The sequence below is a fragment of the Limulus polyphemus genome, unplaced genomic scaffold (assembly GCF_000517525.1).
Source record: "Limulus polyphemus unplaced genomic scaffold, Limulus_polyphemus-2.1.2 Scaffold1918, whole genome shotgun sequence".
Lineage (NCBI taxonomy): Eukaryota > Metazoa > Arthropoda > Merostomata > Xiphosura > Limulidae > Limulus > Limulus polyphemus.
This window is the reverse complement of record NW_013667528.1, coordinates 179,491-198,885: the sequence shown is the minus strand read 5'-3', so window position 1 is coordinate 198,885 and position 19,395 is coordinate 179,491. Positions and strand designations below refer to the sequence as shown.

The following is a 19,395-nucleotide window of genomic DNA, read 5'->3' as shown; positions in this document are numbered from 1 at the left end:
AAAAAAAAAAAAAAATCATGCAGCTATGAAGTAAAAAAATGCATTTAGTTTCCTATTGCAATTTAAATATTTTGGTATTCTATATATTGAATCACATCTTTATTTTATTTCAAGCAAAATTACAATAATTAGAACTGGCCAAAAAGAAGAAGGCCTAGGTATATAGTGAAAAAAAAACAACAGAAAAATTATTATAATGTTCTTTATACTATCTAACCTTTACTTAACCTACAACTGCTAAATCTACCTTTTGTCTATTAAAATGCCATGTAATCTTGGGCTCAGGATAGCCATAGACCCAAAACTCAATGGTGACAGGATGACTCCGAATTCCATACATTGTCTCCTCTTCTCTGCGTATGAACCTTGGTGGTGCAACTAAATATAATAAAAAAAACACCTTACATACATATTATTTCAACAAGATTATCATTAAAAAAGTCATAAACAAGAAAGAAACTTGATATAGCTTCTACATGTGGTCTGGCAAATGATATATATTACTTTAACTCCATTTTAACTCCCAACATCCCTTAAGAGTCATCAGTCTTGACTGTAAAGAATTTTACATGGTAACAAAGCACTTAAACTTTTTTGACATATGACTGAAGAAATCATCGATGAAACTTTGAAAAATAAAGAAAAATGTTTATGCAGTTTGTTACGATAAAATCTCAATTTTTGAGAGTTGCCTCTATCACGCTGAAAGTAAAATATTGAAAGAAAAACAAGTATCCCCTGCCATTAAAACTAATTTTAAAGTTTTAATTCAGATGAAAAATTACAGAGTTGTATAGTCTTGTATTTTCATTTCTGGATATTAATAGATCTAGTTTTAGGTAGGATTCTTACAATGTTTCTCCAGAGGAGGATGTTCTATTTCATAGTCCTTCGGCTTATATTCACCAGGGACAGGCGGTTCTAGCTTACTACGATATGCAGTGGTATATGGTGAAGGATCACTAGTGCCGTACTTGTTTTCGACTCTCACTCTAAATCGGTAATCTTTTTTGGGCTCCAGACCTCTTATATCGCACATAGAATCTTTGATACCTAACAAGTATGTCTTGAGTCAATATAACTATATACAACACAGTCTCTCTCTCTCTCTCTCTCACACACATGATATTATGAGAGTCTGTTTATTCATTTCTTTGTTTTGTGAGCATAACTTTAAAGCTTCATAAAAATTTTTATCCTTCTAAAAATTTGAGAAAAAAACATAAGACATTAATCACAACTGCTTATATTTCATATAATTATCTATCTTAACTGAATATCCACTATTAAAGCCTTTGAAAATTAGAAAATGTACAAAAAATAAGCTAAGTACTAATATTCACAGTAAAAATACTAGTAGAATAGGACATTTCAAGTATTGATATTTAAGTTAACCTATATAAAAAAATTAAGTTGAGTAAAATCTTTGTATTTTACCCACATTTTTATAAAAGCTATTAAACTATTTCAAAAATGGGAGATAGTGACATCATGTGATGTATACAATAAAATTCCAAACCATTAAAAGTTGATACATTTTTATTTCAAGCATTCATCATACTTAATTCCATACTTGATAGATTCTTATTCCCCACTAGACCATCAAGATTTTATTCATTGTACAAAATTGATTTCAACTACCTGATCTGTATGGAGACCAGTCTCCATCCGGAAGTCTACAGAACTCTACAGAATACGTGACTGGAACTCGAGGTATAATAGGGATAGAGGGATTCCATCTTAACGTCAAGGAATCATCCGTCATCCTTGTTATACGTGGCACATCTGGAAGTGGACCTGGAGGACCTATAAATGGACATAAGAAACTTAGAATAAAATTCAAATATATAATAAGCTGGATATCTGCATGCAATATATAAAAGTAAACCACTTTATTATGTATGTTATTGAATTCATCTCCAGCTAATTTCATAAATGTACATATCTGGTATCATTATTACACAATAAATGGTGTAAATTATAGAAGTCAGATGTTCAATAATAAGTAAAGATGCCCTTATAAATTATGTAGAGCAAAATTATTACGAAAAATATTAATAATATCATTACTAACTTTTTGTCTGTCTACCTCCTATACATTTGTTAATGTTTGTTTTCACCACCAAATACCCAGAGAACAAGTCGCAATTCCAATAAATAATTACATTTTTAAACTTCCATTATTTTCTGCAAAAGCTGTTGTTACTTATTTCAACAATTCCAATAAAAAACATTTGATTACTATTTTATCTATTGGTCTAACAATGTTAACAGCAAAAGCTCATGTAATACTAGAATGAAATTCTCTGAAACGTGGGTAAACCTAAGGAATAGATTACCCTAACAAATAGTAAATACAATATTTCAGTGTGCTACTATCATTAGGTATTGATGAAGAAACATTTCATCATTACAATATTGAACCTTTGAAACTCCTAGTTATTTTAAAACAAGACTTATCCACCTGATTTTAAAGCCTTCTCACGTTCGGCTGCCTCTTCACCACATGGATGGGGAACCGGACTGTCTTGAATGTCTAAAAAAAATTAAGTTTTTTTTTATTAGAATAGTGTGTGTGTGTATATATATATAAATTTTATTTGTAGTTTTTGCTAATGTAAATTTACAACACTATACCTCAATACAGTATGAAAACAACATTCAACCTTACCTTCTATAAACAGCTTGGCAGTACAGGTATCGCTTCCGTACGGGTTAGAAATGGACAGACGATATTCTCCGACATCTTCTGGCTGAACACAATGAACAATTAACCGTACAATGCCATTTTTTTCCTCTTCCATCTCAAAATGTGCACCAGGTTCCAGTTGCTCACCATTCTTGAACCTGAAATTAAAGTTATTGAAAATGACCGAGCATCATAAAATACACAGAATTGCAAGAACAACCCACAAAAATAATTTAAGAATTCTGCAAATGGGACTCATATTTAAAAACAGACTCTAATCCATTATGGTACACATTACTGCCCTGTATGTTAATGTTTGTGATACTGTATGAAAATCACTGTTCATTAACAGTTAGTGCAGGTAGGAAATTTGTTGTATATGTGGTAACCTACACATTGTAGAGACTGATAGACATGTAGACCAACAACTGAAATAATACAAAGATGTAGCCAGACTATTGAAAACCAACAGATCAGCCATAACAGAGCATGCTGTTATTACTAGCCACCAGAATGACCACACTTGGCATCTAATCAGATCAAATCCTCTTCATTCAGATGAATTTTCACTGTTAAAAACCAGATAAAGTCATACGTCCAAAATGTTGTCCAGATTTAATCCTTTTGAGGTGGACTATCTACTGTACACAATAAGATTGTGAAACATTTATTAATTTAAAATAAATAAAAACTGCTAACATCAGACCTCCCAAACTTATGTATGTGAACAAAAACCTCTGAAAATATATCCACTCTCTACTCTGGTGTACACATTATTCTGTGTTATGCCAAACATTAACACTTGTGCTCAGAATCAGCATATACTAAAACCCAGATATACCAAGTAATAAATATATAAACAATGACAAGCATTAAGCCAAATATTTGTGACAAAAATCACATCAGACTGTAGATATTGTTTACCATCTTACAGTTTAAAAACCATAAGAACAATCCACAATGTGTCCCCTAACACATTTGAGTCTAATAATAACCTTTTAATCAAACACACACAAAAAATCCATTTAATTTCTTATTCTTTAATGATAGAAAACAATTGAAAAAGATGTAATCTGGTTTATAAATTAAAACATACCATTTAATTGTTGGTTTGGGAACCCCAGTAACGCAAGCTGTAAACCTGGTAGTTCTTCCTTTCATTATTCCACAGTCTCTGATCTTCTTCAAGAACATAGGTGCCTCTCCCTTTGGTGCCTTGTCACTAAAATCCACAAAAGAATGCTTTGTTACTTCTTATCATAGCCCAAGAGTTCTTATTGAATCAAAAATGTATAATAAATCTTGTAAAAACTCTGCTTGTGAAAGGAGCTGTGGTTATACAAAAAAACAACAACTGTGAGCTCCAGAGAAAATTTCAAGTTGTTTTATTTGTTCAACATTATTTTTTCATTAAAATTAATTTTATTTATTAAACTTTACAATGTTCAGCAAGACAAAAACAATAACAAGCGGTTTGATTTTTAACCTTTTACCATTTTTTTAGCATTTTATAACTTTAAGTTCTGAAATTCTATTGCTATATCCAAAGATAGTTAAAAAAAGTGCAAATACTGTATAATTTCTATAATACAACTATGTCACCCACATACCATTCCTTATATGAAAATATTTGTTGACTGTGTAATATGGATAATATGAAAATTACATAAATATACATAAGGTAAGGGTGGCAGTTGCCTCCCCTACACCTCTCCAGTACTATGTAGTATATAATACAGTCACATAAAAGATTACTAATATTTTCTTCACTTATGAACAAACGTACAGTACAGAAACTAGTCTATATATTGAATTGACCCAACTTAACCCCCCCCCTGAATGTTTCTAAAAAGATGCCACTGTATACAATGTACATTGAATATTTACAGGCTAGGTTTAAATCATATTTTGCAATTGTCCTTCCTTTAGGAAATTTATTTTCATTTAGGTAAGACCTTGAGTTGCCTAATACCAATTAAAAAGGCTGACTCATTAACACCAGATACAACTATAAAAGAGGGTCATCATAAACGTACCAGACTTTGACCTCTGCTGAGCAACGAGCCTCACCAACTGAGTTCTTGGCCCTACATTCATACTGCCCACTATCTTTTGTACGTGGTCGAAATAAGGTCAAAGTGCAGAGATCTCCTTCACGAGACATGCAGTACTTCAGACCTGGTTCATTCAAACTACCATTAAAATACCAGTCAATTTCTGGTGCAGGGTCTCCTGTTACACGACACATCAATTTCGTTGGTTCACCAGCAGGAACCTGTTCACATCCAAACAGAAAACAATCTCATTAATTTCATATCTTACAGAAACATTTAGTCGTATTACATTGGTTGACGTGTTGGATAATGTGATAACTTGTAACCAAAGTTTCTAGGTACTTGTAATATGTTATAGTTTGGAAAAAAGTGTTCTTATTAAAGTATTAAAAATTATTAAAATAAAAAAGAGCTAGATTAAGCATCTATAGCCTCCTGTCAATGAATTAAATGTTTTGTACTAAATTTAATGAAAATATTTTGTTACGTTTCACGAACCAATATTTGTTTCACACACATTGAACTCAATCTAATTCCTGTCCTGGCTGTCCAATAATAGTTTTTTTTAATAGGTTTTCATTGAGGCCAACTGGGAAAATACTTTGGGTATTTTAAAAAAATAAAAAAGTTGTTAAGGAGAGGTCCAAGACAAGTATTACCCTATACTATTTCACAACCATTACTTCATATCAGATGTGACTTGTTGATTAGCATATTCAAAATTATAATAAAATATACTCAACCCCCTGTTTTTGCAATTAGCAGATAATTCTATAACAGCTTGTTAACTTATTCTAACCTCCTTCAGAGGATACTGATCAGTGATTATTGATAGAAAAGCACAAATAATATATGAATATATTATAGTCAGATATGATGAATTTATAGAATAAACTTGGTTAAAGATGATATCTATCAGATCAACTTAATAACTCGGTTATCAAATCAAACAATAGTCCTACAGCAGCAACAATTTTTGCAAAATTCTTTTAAGCAAATTGCTCTTGTTTTTCAACAAGGGAATAAGTCTTAATACAAATAATATACATATCCATATTTACATCAAGATCAGCAAGTTGTTGGATAAATTTGGGTGCCGAAAGAGCAGCAACTTTTGCTCGTCCTCTCGAGCGTGCTTCCCCTGAAGGATTTACCAAATGACACTCATAAATTCCTGCATGTTGAGGATTTGATTTCTTAATTTCCAATACAGCCTGTAGAAAAGACAAACGAACAATCATGATTTTACTCATTTTATAAGGTGGACTATCTGCACTATGTCCACCATAGGATTTCAGCATAATAAGCATGTAAAACTTACCACAGTTAGTTTTACTTAAGTGTACATGAGTTCTGATTCACACTTATCAAAAGGAAAAATGGATTTTATTAAGAGGTTCTTCATATAAAAAAAAACAAGTCTCCAAGTCCATTTTTAAGAAAAAATAAGCTAAAATAGTTGGCTGTAATATAAAAATATTTTTTATAGACTCACTGGCTAGAAAAATATAGTTTTTTTGTAAGTTTCCTTCCTAATTTTTAATGCCAAATAACCAATTTAAAGGTGAGCGATGTCAGATTCTTGTTGATAAAACGTCAAAAGTTGGTCATTGCATGGATGTAGAACATTTGAAAAAAAAAATTTCTTCAAGGAACAAAATGCTTTAAAATCTAATTGTCTCCTCCCCATCCCACAAAAAGTAGAATATAACTTTTATGATATTGTTTTTATTTAACAGAGAACATGACCAATACAATGCCAATGGTGGCTCTTTTTAAATGGCTTATACTGTTTTTCAATATTTAGTAATTAGGATTTCACAATGCAGCGTGTCAAATACTCCATGAATGAGCAAGAAATCATGGTTTACATTAATGCTCACATGAGCTAAAATATTTAATATATACATATAAAACATTTTAGAGTTGACAATTAATCTTTACTGGGCCCCTTCTTTAGTAAAAACAATGTAATAATATCATTGTGTTAATTTAAATATGTTTGTTACTGTCTGTATGACTGAGGGTGTGTGAATTAAAGGGATATGTATATTTGTATATATTGTTTTGGCTTGAGGTTTAGAGGTGCACATTTTATAAATGTTCATGTGTATGTGCAAGACTTCAGTAGTTCAGAGTTTTCAAAACATCGTGTGGTTTTCTAGAAATCTACTTAGACAGCTTTTCTAGCAACAAAATGAACAACATGAATAAAAAACTACTTGTCCAATGAGTAAAGTATAAAGGTAAAATCATTGTCCCAGGATTTGGGCAATATTATACAATGTTATTGCTCTGTATTATGCTTGAAATGAAGTCTAGTACACATTTCTCTAACTTGCTGAAAAGAGATAATATAAACTGTTAGTATGTAATTCCTAAAATGTGGATAATTCTTGCATTTCATTGCCTAGAAATTGACCTTCTGAAATAACGTATTTAGCTCAAATTGGTATGCAAATTATATAGTTGTACAGGTCATTTTAATAAAAAAATAGAACCACTTTTAACATATAGGTTTTATAGGTTCACTACAGACCTGAAAACTTAATTTATGAATATTATCAAGATATTTATAATCCCCTTGATGATAGTTTTTGCAGTAAATTCAAAGTTGACAGAAAGTTTAGTATTTCATAAAATAATCTAGGCTTTCTGGTTACGCACAATAATAATAATTTTACAAAAAATATGAAATTAAATATGACCTTTAAACTATATTTTTTTGTGCAATGAATTTTTTCAAAACAACTCCTATAATATTCTGCCCCACTTCTACACTGCTAAAATCTCAGTGTGACCTCAAAGATGTTATTGAAACTTAAAAAACCCAGTTGTAAAATGAGATGAATTTCACTGCCAGTAAGAATAAGAAGAGGAAATCCTTAATAGCTATGGCACTTGAAATTATTTTAGGCAGGATTAGATTAAATTAATGTATGACCTTTTTTTTTTCCCGTTTTATTAACTACATTATTTTGCATCAACAATACAAAACATGTGGTGCATGTATACATGATTAAATTTTATTATTCATCAGGATCTCAACCAGCCTACTTTAAAATTGAAATTATTTTAGGCACGATTAAACTAAATTAATCTATGAGACCTTGGGTGTGATCAAATACATCAATTGAAAGGGTTTGACCTCCTGAGTACAAAACTGTAATTAGATCTCAAATCGGTCAAAATATGAAAGAGTTATGAGCCACAGCTAAAAACTCTCAGCAAATTTTCAACAGCATGATAGCAAACAAACTTTATAATATTCACTTCAGTAACTGATTTTCATCATATTAAATTCAACTTGCCTTCTTTCCATCGAATATTTTGTGAACATTGTCCGATGCCAAAAGGGGTTGTTCATGCAAGTACCATCTCACTTCAGGTAATGGATTTCCTGACACAGTAGTTTCAAACCTGAGTGGTTCTCCTTCCTTGACAGACAAGTCTCCCAGTGGAGACAGAAATACAGGTTCTGACTGTGGCTCCTCTGCTTTCTCTCGTCCTACCAAAGAGTAGATAAACATTTTTTTGGGATACGAAACTCCAATATAGGCTAAACTAATACTGTATTCACAAGCCCTGATGATGGTAACGGTATTACCAAAACTAGTCAGCTGAAACAACTAAGACTATTTTTCATTGTGGCAAAAACAATTTTCTTTTTAACAATTAACATTCAGAAGCAAAATGTGCCTAAAAAAAAGAATTTATAGAATAAAAATTATTCATGAATAAGATCAACATTAAACTCACAAGCATGAATAATGAAAATTAAAGAGACAGTAATTGCTACAGTGGACATTCCTATGTGTCAATCTTTCAGTGTGAAATCTAAATCTAAGACACTAATATAGTTTTGTGAATTCTTTGTTTCAGATATTCAAGCAAAGCTACACAAGAGCTATCTGCACCAACCATCTCTAATTTCGAACTGACAAACTAGAAGGTAGGCAGCAAGTCAACAGCACTCACTGTCAACTCTTGAGTACAGTCACTCTTATAGTCAAAGTGCAGAACATGATTTTGAAGCAAAGGGATGTGAACCAAAGACTCTCTCAGACTCGCAATAAACCATGCCTGGTCCAAAGTAAGTTTTTTTAAATTAAAGGTCAGAATGGTCCAGCTATGATGTTCATTAGATTGACAGTGTTATCTAATTTGAATTTCTTAATGTTAACTTAGTGAACAGAAAACACCAACACGAAAAGTGCACTATTTGATGAACAATAGTGAAATTTGTATCATGTATGATAAAATGTTTAACACCAACGTGAATACTGTTGTGGTTTGTGAGCAGTATAGCACCATACTAGTGACAGATAAATGTAGCTTGTAAGGAAAGGATCATTAAACTTGATAGATGAATCATAAAATATATGCTTGCCTTTGACTATTAAATCTCCTTCTGAAGATGCCTCACCAAATGGGTTCTTGGCAACACATGTGTATTTAGCAGCATCATCAGGAGTGGTGTGAGAAAAGAGTAGAGAATTTACTCCATCTGGTGTACAGAGAGCCTTAATATTTTCTCCATCTGGCTTGAACTCTTGACCATTTTTCAACCTACATATTTAAAGAGTTATTCACAAAAAAATGTCACAACTGGTTAGCAATTGTATTTAATGATTTCGTAAACAAAAAAGTGCATGTACCAAAGGAAACATTAAAACACATAATAAAATGACCTACAGTGGAAATGTAGATAGCAAAAGTTTCAAATCAATTATCGTGACTCTCACTCACAACAGGCACCTACTAATATTCTGTTTATATTTACTAATTTATATCATTTTCTCTTCACCAAAAAGATAAGTTTGATAGAGTACAGTAGAGGTAAAGAGTATGAAATAGGACTAATATTACAGTCTTCATGCTGTTTTTAGATGAAAACTTGACTTTTCTGTTTGTTTTTGTTTTGTATTTTTGCCACAGAAAGTCTTATGAGTTCCAAAGTTTAATATGTGAATTTAAAGTGTAACAAATGCAGGGTATGTAATAATTATTAATCTGATAATAGCTTTACTGCAGAAAATTACATATATAATATATAGCTTTTTTTTCCGGTGAATTAAAAATTAAGCTCGAAAAGCACAATTCCTTTTAATTAGTATTTAAAATGAATATCACAGTAGAACAGACATGTTTCTAAACATTTCGGTTTGACCTGTCCAATACATTTCTAGCATGAAAATTACATTATAGTATTTCAGTAAAATTTTGCTATAACACACAGCTTTATACTAAAAACTAGTATAGTGTTATAGGTTAAGTTTAGTGTGTAAAATATTTACAGTCATAATTTCTTAGCACTGATTGTGTATGAAGCTAGTTATCACAACTTCTTGAGCACTATTTCTTTATATTTAGGTGTACTTTGTACAAGTGGATACTTGTTTTGTAAATATCTCTATTACATAAAATTATTCTTATGCATAAATTCAGTTTAATAAAACTTGCCAAGAAATCTCTGCAAGTTCTAAGCTTCATAGGGTAGTAAATGTCTGTTTATGTTGTTAATTAGTTATAAATTGTGTGTGTGTTGTCAGAAATTAAATTTTTAACATCTGTGAGGCAATATATCCAAAACTATAAATGTCGGCCAATAATAAGACATAAAAGTATCATTACGTTTATGTAATTTCAGATTTAAGTGTCACTACTAACTTCAAACAAATACACATTAAGCATGTTTGTAAAATATATTATTTTCAAGAAAAATTATATGTTAATTCTGGTTTCTTTAAAATCAATTCTCAGACCATACCATTTCACTTCAGGTTCAGGAAAGCCAGTGAGCTGTGCCTCTAGTTTTGTAGGGAATCCTTCAATACCAGCAACTGATTGCAAAGGTTTCACAAATATAGGAGGTTCTATAAAGAGTTAATAAACCAACTCTGAGTAGAAATTCCATGAATACAAAATCCTATGATAAGGATTATCCCTAGAAATTCAAAGACAATCTAAAAAAACACAACATTAATGTCAAATAGTTAATCAAGAAGTATCATTTTAAATTACAAAAATAATGGTACTTTCACTTTTGATTTTTTTATACAACTAAAATAAAACAAAACCTTCACGGGTTAGAAAAGTCCTACATAATGTTTTATACTTAGTTTATTAATTTCAATAAGAATCTCCATAATAAACAAGCTTGCAAACTATCTAGTTCTTAAAATTAATGAAAGTATCATAGATAAACAACAACAACAACAAAAACTCAAATATTACAGAGCAATTGGTTAAGTTGCTAAGAATAAAACTAATTTTTAATATAGCAAGTAATATAGGAGGTTTTTTTATGAGACCTTTAATATACAATATTGGTCAGTTGAAGCAATCACAAAAAAGAGTCACGACCAAAACTTACGACTAACTGAGACTGGTGCACTAGTTCTTGTTTCACCTTCATCATTGGCTGCAATAACAGAATATTTCCCAGCATCCTCTGGCTTGACTTTGTCAAAAACAAGTCCTACAGTTCCATCTGGTTGTTGCTTGAAACTAATACGATCATTGGGAAGAATTTCCTGGCCATTTTTCAACCTTTCCAAAAGCACATAAGGCTATTATAATCATTTTAAGATATACGGGTTATTTTGTATGCATTTTGATCCGATTTTCTCATTAATTGAAAATTTGTTGAAAAAAAAAACTGCTAAACAAACTTTTGTCCTAACAAGTTAAAAAGTGGCTTTGGGAAAATATTTCTCGTATGTTCAATAGTTTGTGATTTAAATGTGAACATCAATATTAATGTTCTGTGAATAACTAATCATTAAACACACCGGTTTACTCGTTTCATGAATTTGACTGAATCAGTCATTAAAAGAAACTTGCTATTCTGCAAATTTTAAACTACTGAATTAATCATACACACACAAACACACAGTCCTTTCAACATGAATAATAGCCAAAACATCAAACAGTATAATAATTCGATGTTTGTAATACCCAAAGTTCTAAAAAACTAAATAAAACAATTATAATTCTTCTACACTTTATGTGCTTTTAAAGCCTTCCAACAAAATACACATATTTTGCAAATATTAAATTATAATGTTATTAAAAATATTAAATCACTGGCTGTTATTATTTGTTTCTAATAAAATCATACCATTTCAATTCTGGTGTGGGATCACCTTTGATATTAGCTTCTATTCTTCCAGGATGTCCTTCTGTGAGTGTGACAGGCTTCAGGCTTTCTACAACCTCGGGCTTCTTCTTTGGATGAGCTTTGTATTAAAACTATGTGGATTTAGTTAATTCCAAATTATCTATTTTCACACTTAGCTATAACTTTTTTTTTTCACTAATTGGTTTCCTGAAAATTTTTCTCACTATATTAACCAAACGGTATGTGTATTCTTCCACAACAATGTTTTAACTTTACCAGTAATATAAAAATAACTAATACTAAAATATCTTTAAAATATTTCAATATATATTTTCATTAAGTTTTAAAACTGCCTTGATTTTTCATTTACAAAGTTTCATTACTTTTGGATTTTGTGTTGAAGTCAATATGAACATAACCAACAAATGAATTTTTTGTATTAGGATACTAGTCCAAAAACTGATAATATTTCATTCAATTGTAAAAGGTCGTTATTCAAAAAATTATGTAATTCCAACAGCAAACACCCTAGTGTTTTCCATTCAAGTGCTTCATTATTATAGTCCAAAATAGTAACAGAAACCTTTCAATGTGAATGGTTAAAGTTGAATCATGTAAACTTTAGCTTTGTGAAGGCTTATAAAGAGACCTATAACAGAAGTCAAAGACACCATACAGTTAAGGACAGTTAAATACCATTATATGTTCTGTGTACGGTACAAACAGTAAAGTCCAGAAAAGGTTACATTGTAATCATTTACACTCACAGAAAGTTTAAAATTTATGAAAAAAACAACAACAATATATTAAAATATATTCAGATACCCAATAATACTACTTAAGCCAACAGAAGAGATTGTCTTAATTGAAATAAAGATCTTAAACAATGTACAATAGAACTGTCACATAAATATGGTATGTAATCTTCTACCTTTAAGACTGGATGATTCCATAAAGGATAAGACGTTCTAATTCCTTATTAAAACCAATAATGCTCAATATTCTTCACATGTGTGATAATGAACTGGTGATAAAATAATTGAATAAAACTATTAAATTACCTCAAATTTGAGCAAGATAAGTAAAAAATAATGGATTTATACAACTTTGGGCACTAAATCTTTGAATATATTACATAGGAAAGGAAAAAGAGTAATGCGGGTCACTTACCATTCACCTCAGCCTGTGCTGCACTACGAGTTTTTCCTTCACTATTCGTTGCGACCACAACATATTTTCCAGCATCATTCAAGCTTGCATTCTTAACTAGCAGAGACAATGTTCCATCGGGTTTACTTGTGATAATGACCTGTTCACTTGGCTGAAGCACTTCACCATCTTTCATCCTGGATTTTCCCAAAACCGTAAGATTATTGACCAATTTTCAAAAACATTATCTCACAAGCACTAAATTTTGAACAAAGTAAATCTTAAACATTATTTACAAATTTTTCTATATATATACATACATACACACATACACCAGTGAGACTTCTGAATCACAGAAAAATAAATCTCAAAGGAAAAGTAGCATTAAAATATAAACATGTTTCAGTATAGATCTTTTACTTAACACTCAAAAATTTCAACACTGAAATATAAAAAATAGCTTCATTTCAGAATACAAGGTGATCTGAAAATTGTTGTCCCAGAGCATTATACTAATTATCTTCAATTTTAATTGGTTTCAGATTAATGTAAACAATACAAATTACAAAAGCAACGAAAAATAGTCTTACAAAGGGGCAAACAGTTTTAATGTTGTAAATCAAATGTTATCAACACAAAACAGATTTAAGTGTAAAAGAACCTCGTGTTTGGTCCCCCCTGTGGTACTTCAAAACATTTCTTACCACTTAATAGCTGGTTCAGGATCACCAGTCACTTGAGCATGAAAGTTTAAAGGTTCTCCTTCAGTTACTGATGTTGGTTCCAATCCCTTCAGAAATTCTGGTTTCTTGCCTTTTGGTACTTCCACAACCTTTGGAGTAGCTGTAAACCAAACAGTTCTATTACTACATACATAACTTTTGTTATACATTTATCCCCTTGCTATAACAAAAGCTACATACTTTGACACTTTCAAGTTTTCTACTTTAGTATATATTTTCAAACCAATTATTCATTCACTGGTACAATGTGGTTATAAAGTCTTCCACCACATACAGAGAGATGTAGCTCAGACATGACACTGTAAATTGAGTTGAAATTCATGAGGTATGACCATGATGTGATGTAGTGGAGCTGTTTGCATTTCATGCAGGTAACTGAGTAAGAAGCATGAGTCTGCACAAGAAACAGCCATAGTGAAGGTCTTTTACAAACTAAGAAGCAATGCTACAAAAGTAATGTAGTAGCACTATGCCACAAAAAAATGCCACTTTTTTGTGTCATTGTGTCCGACTCTTGAGTTCTAAATGGCTTCAAAGTATCACCCTCATGAAACAATGACAAGCATTTTAGAAATTATCAAAATATTTTGTAACAACAAATTTTGTTTAGTTATGAATAATTCAATTTTATTCAGATGTCATTCAAAAAATTACCAAAGCTTGATACCATTCTTTCACTGTTTGCTCCAACTGTAAGCAGATGAAAACAAAAACAAATTAACATTTGAATATTTAAATCCAAGTTAGAAAAGAAAACTCACTGGTAACTTTAGCTTCAGTTTTTGCTTCCCCTTTATCATTACTGACAACAGCAGCATACTTTCCTGCATCTGCAGGAACAACTTCATCAATAAGTAAAGCCATGATTCCATCAGATTCCTCAACTGGAGTAAAATGTGTACTCGGAGAAAGTTTCTTTCCATCTTTAAGCCTGAAAAAAAATGTATTTTTTGTTTCAAATACTGCAACGTGGTAAAGCATTGGAAATCAATAAGCCTGATATTTGCAATAAAAATCATGCCACTTACAAACATTTGTTCATAATTCTCTTAATTTGTCCATTGTGGATTTAATGTGAAATCCGTAATAAATAAAGAGGAAGGTTTTAAACATATGCAGCCTAGGATAATTTTCATTATATAACCCAAATAATTTCTTCTGATTCAAAATTTTACATCTGTATGTACAAATACTAACAATGCTCTTATTTCAATATACGGCTTAAAAAAAAGATACATTTACTGTTGTAAATAAAATTAAAATAAGGTTAATTATTTTGTATGACACACACATTAAAACTGTTTTCTTTATATACTGTTTATTCAATTTTGAATTTTCACAGCAGAATAATGGCAATAGCATATATCAAAGTCTAAAAATTTCTGAAAATTTGAATATTAATTCATCAAAACAATGCAAATAAATATATCACATACTTTGAAATCATTTTAATTTACATCTTTTTATCATAAAATGAGCTCTTAAACCTAACCATTGAATGTCCGGTTTGGGCTCTCCAGTGATTTTCACCTCCAAACGTGCAGGTTCACCTTCGGTAAATAAAGTTGGGAACAGACCTTGCTCTATTTCAGGTTTTTTAGCAGGTGGAGCAGCTGCAAAAAAAAAGCATCAATAATTATTAAAAATATTACATAACATTATGATAATGAACATTATTAGAATAATGGATAAGTTTTATAATGTAAAAACATTTGAATACTTTATGATAAAAAGATGTTGAGATTTTTAAAGTTGTTAGAATTTTTTTTAACCTTTACAATCTCAAATAACATATATATAAAAAGATCATTACAATTAATCTTGTATTAAAAAACAAAATTATGAAAAATAAGTCACAGCTTCATAGAGAGTAAGAACAGTTCCGAAAAATCTCAAAAAAATAACTTCACACCAGCATTTTCAACCAACAATAGACTAATTTGTTAGGAACAAGGCCTATATCACATTAAATATAGTGAACACAATGAGTTAAAGACTAATTTTTGACTGAAAGAGAAGTTTAACAATTTATTATTATGAAAAATGCTTTGTGAACACATGGAACTAATTATGAAACAAATCATATGGTTTTTATCGCATCTGTCTTCATGTATGAGTATATAACCGCCCCCATCTAAATTTTTTCTTTTACACAGACCAACAAAAATCTGAAAAATCAAAATGACTTTTTATCTGACTGATTTCTATCCATTTAAAGAAAAAATTGTAAACAACTAGCAACTGAAACTAAACATCTGGTTTTTAATACAAGAGTTAATTTTTGAGATCTGGTTCATATTAATCTAGTATTTTATTATTCTTTAAAACTCATCTCTGATTTATCCATTTTAGATTGATTAAAACTTATGCCATTCAAATTTGAAGAGGCTGGTTAAAAAGAAAAAAAAAGAAATTGTGAAAATACAAAAGATGCATTTCTTGTGTAAAACAAATTACAGAATTATTTTAAAGTAAATATATGAATTTCTGTAAAGATTAAATATCCATTTCTTTTCTTATTCCTCTCATGTCACACTGTACTAATAATGACTGACCTAGAACATACCAAACAGTGTAATGCACACAGTTTTTAAGCTATAAGTAATAGGAACAATATATTAATAGAAACAAACAACCTTCTCCCCCCCCCCCAAAAAAGACAGAAATGTGTGTAGAAAACACGAAAGCAAACATACTTTTAACCTCAGCATCATACTTTGTTTCTCCTTGATCATTACTAGCCACAAGAGAGTATTTCCCAGCATCCTCTGGGGTAACCTTGTCAAAAGATAATACTACAGTACCATCTGGCTGTTCTTCTGGTGTCAAGTGGTCACTTGGTTTGATGTCGTTTCCGTCTTTCTTCCTGAAATAAATGAATAGGAATTGTATACGAATTATTTTATTACTTTGATGGCCATGTGACATTAAAAGCAACATAAAAATTGAAAAAATAACATCCTCAGTCGTAAGGGTTAATGTTAGTTTTTCAAAATGATATTTTAAACTTGTTTAAAATAAATACAAATAAAACAAAATCATAAGGTGTTCATTAATTCTAATATCATAATTCTTTTATTACACAGTATTACAGAATTCGTTGTTTTTATGTCATAGCTGAATCTTAGCTACACAATTGGATATCTGTGCTGTGCCCATCAAGGATATTGAAACCTTACTAATCTTCAGACTTACCACTGAACAGTAGGCTTAGGTTCAGCTGTAATTTTTGCTTTCATTTTGGCTGGTTCCCCTTCAGTTAAAACAGTAGGCTTTAGTTCTTCAGTGAACTCTGGTTTCTTCTTGGATTTTTCTTCTAATGCAGGTGATGGTGATATAAAAATTTATGACAAAATTCTTTTGACAGACAAGCCTTTTAAATTTATTTTTTACATGTAAGTACAGCTAAAAAGTAAATTTTATTCCAAATAATTACTACAAGTGTAAAAATGATCTCCTATTATTCTGCAAAACATACCCAGAAAGTACTACACTACTTCCTGCTATAAATCTTAAAAAAAGCATGGTTAAAAACAGACAAAGATTTATCAGTAACCTACAACCTGACCTCTTACAATGGCATCAACTCTATCTTTGTCAGGCTAGGTAATCACATTTTTGCTAAAACAAATCCTTGGTCAAAATCAATTCATATATAATAAATATAGCTTCTTTTCAATAAATTATATGTCGTTTTACTTATTTAAATACAGCAAACTTAAGAATAATATATAAGTATTTGAGTCATCACATAGGTTTGCCATCACATACAATACTCGCTAAACCTACATAACATTATCTAACATCTTGTCACAGATAAAAATTGCCACAACTGTCAAACATATAATTTAGCACAAAAACATTTTCAGAAATAATAAAAAGGTTATTAAAAAACACTTCCATATCTGTGGTTTTTACCAAGTCTTCTAAGCTTCCCATTATGTTTCTTTGTTCATCTCTAAAGACCTCAGTCTAGTCATATTCCCACAAAACCATATAATTACTGCTTATCACCTCTTTATTTATTCTACACTGACATAAACTGTTTATAATATCCTCTAACATAACCAGTGATATTCAAATTTTGCCAGTAGGTATTTTAAAAGATATGCTTCAATAGTGATCATTCAAACTACATGGTGTGACATCATAAAATGGTGGAAACAAAGGGCTGTAATAATAAAATCATGAAAGAAACGACAAGATATGGTTAATTACATTCTCAAGGGATGATAGTTTCTTAGCAAATATAAACCTATGCATTGTGATGGGCAGAAATTTTTTTTAAATCTATAATAGAATTATATACAAGACTCCTCAGATCTGTGCAAAGATTTAAGTTTGACTTTTATTTTTCTTTATAAATTATGCTAAAATTTACATGATAAGAAAATAACAATTTAAATTATTTTTGAGTTAAAAATTGTTGAAATAGTTAGAATCATTGATTTTACTCAAAATTTTGAAATTTGATATGCAGATGTGCACTCAACACTTGAAAGGTACTCACTGGTGGTAATAGTTAATGCAAAAAGTCCTGTTCATATATTGTGTCAAATATTGATATCAATACAGAAAATTGTAATAAGAGTATCTGTTTAGTGTGTAAATAAACCACAGTTAAATAAAAGAACAATAACATTAGCACTTCCAAAAAGTAAACTTTCCTTATTTAAGAAGGAACTGAAATTTAGAAAGAAGTACCAAGGTGAAATTTAATAATTTATGGTGATTTTTTTCAATAATGCCACTAATGGTCATCTAACTATCACTCTTCTTAATAATAAAACTTTTAACTATTAAACAATAAGCATTCATTTTCTATTTTTAAAACAATATATCATATCTAGCCAGTTCTCATACCTTTGTACATGACTGGAGCTCCTGTAGTTGCTTCTCCTGCTTCATTGGCTGCTTTGACAACATATTCCCCAGCATCTTCAGGAGAACAGCTGTCAATTTCAAGAATAACAGTTCCATCTGGCTTCTCACATATTTTGATGTGGTCACTGGGAATGATCTCCTCTCCATTCTTCAACCTGAAAAAAAGATAAGATTATATACTAGATTTTCAAAGAATAACAATAAATCAAATAACTGAAAACACATCTAGCAAACAAACTCACAAGTCATTCATACTTATTATGTCTCAAATTATCAACCTATTTTAAATAGTTTACATATTGCATTATTTAGAATAATTTTATGTTAAGCTGCTACTTAGGTATAAATAAATAACCAAAAAGTTTGGTAAAAACACTCATTTTTTGTGCAAAGTACATAGAGGATTCCAGCCGTAGTTAATGGGTTTAATTGCAGTATTGACAGTAGTTATATATTTAATTTTTGTTGTTGTTTAACTACTGTGTTTTTGAGGGCCCTGTAACCAACAAAATCATAAATCCACATGCAATTTGATATATAAATAGTTTACAAAAATGTGTTTAAAAAGTCAATGTGGTTGTAGCTACTGTGGTAACTCTACAGAGTTAAACTCATCTTAACACAACACAAACATCCTGCTTTTATGTCTCTAATATTTTCCTGTGACAAACAGCATTACAAATTGGTTTGGTTTGAATTTTGTGCAAAGCTACACGAGGGCTATCTGCGCTAGCCATCTCTAACTTAGCAGTG

General features: G+C 30.5%; 1 protein-coding gene across 1 annotated transcript in view; it reads right to left on the bottom strand.

Annotated features, from left to right (window-relative positions):
* LOC106465351 (obscurin-like) overlaps positions 1–19,395 on the bottom strand; it is a 128,553-nt gene that overhangs the window by 34,787 nt on the left and 74,371 nt on the right. Inside the window, exons 40-59 of the mRNA XM_022393222.1 lie at positions 18,622–18,797; positions 16,954–17,074; positions 16,455–16,624; positions 15,251–15,371; positions 14,520–14,689; positions 13,720–13,858; positions 13,037–13,212; positions 11,867–11,984; positions 11,120–11,295; positions 10,514–10,619; positions 9,134–9,312; positions 8,055–8,251; positions 5,805–5,957; positions 4,726–4,964; positions 3,786–3,911; positions 2,672–2,847; positions 2,465–2,536; positions 1,642–1,806; positions 853–1,053; positions 248–378 (exon numbers count right to left, since the gene is read on the bottom strand). Of these exons, the coding sequence (XP_022248930.1) occupies positions 248–378; positions 853–1,053; positions 1,642–1,806; positions 2,465–2,536; positions 2,672–2,847; positions 3,786–3,911; positions 4,726–4,964; positions 5,805–5,957; positions 8,055–8,251; positions 9,134–9,312; positions 10,514–10,619; positions 11,120–11,295; positions 11,867–11,984; positions 13,037–13,212; positions 13,720–13,858; positions 14,520–14,689; positions 15,251–15,371; positions 16,455–16,624; positions 16,954–17,074; positions 18,622–18,797 (3,112 nt within the window). The remainder of the gene's footprint in view (positions 1–247; positions 379–852; positions 1,054–1,641; positions 1,807–2,464; positions 2,537–2,671; positions 2,848–3,785; positions 3,912–4,725; positions 4,965–5,804; positions 5,958–8,054; positions 8,252–9,133; positions 9,313–10,513; positions 10,620–11,119; positions 11,296–11,866; positions 11,985–13,036; positions 13,213–13,719; positions 13,859–14,519; positions 14,690–15,250; positions 15,372–16,454; positions 16,625–16,953; positions 17,075–18,621; positions 18,798–19,395) is intronic.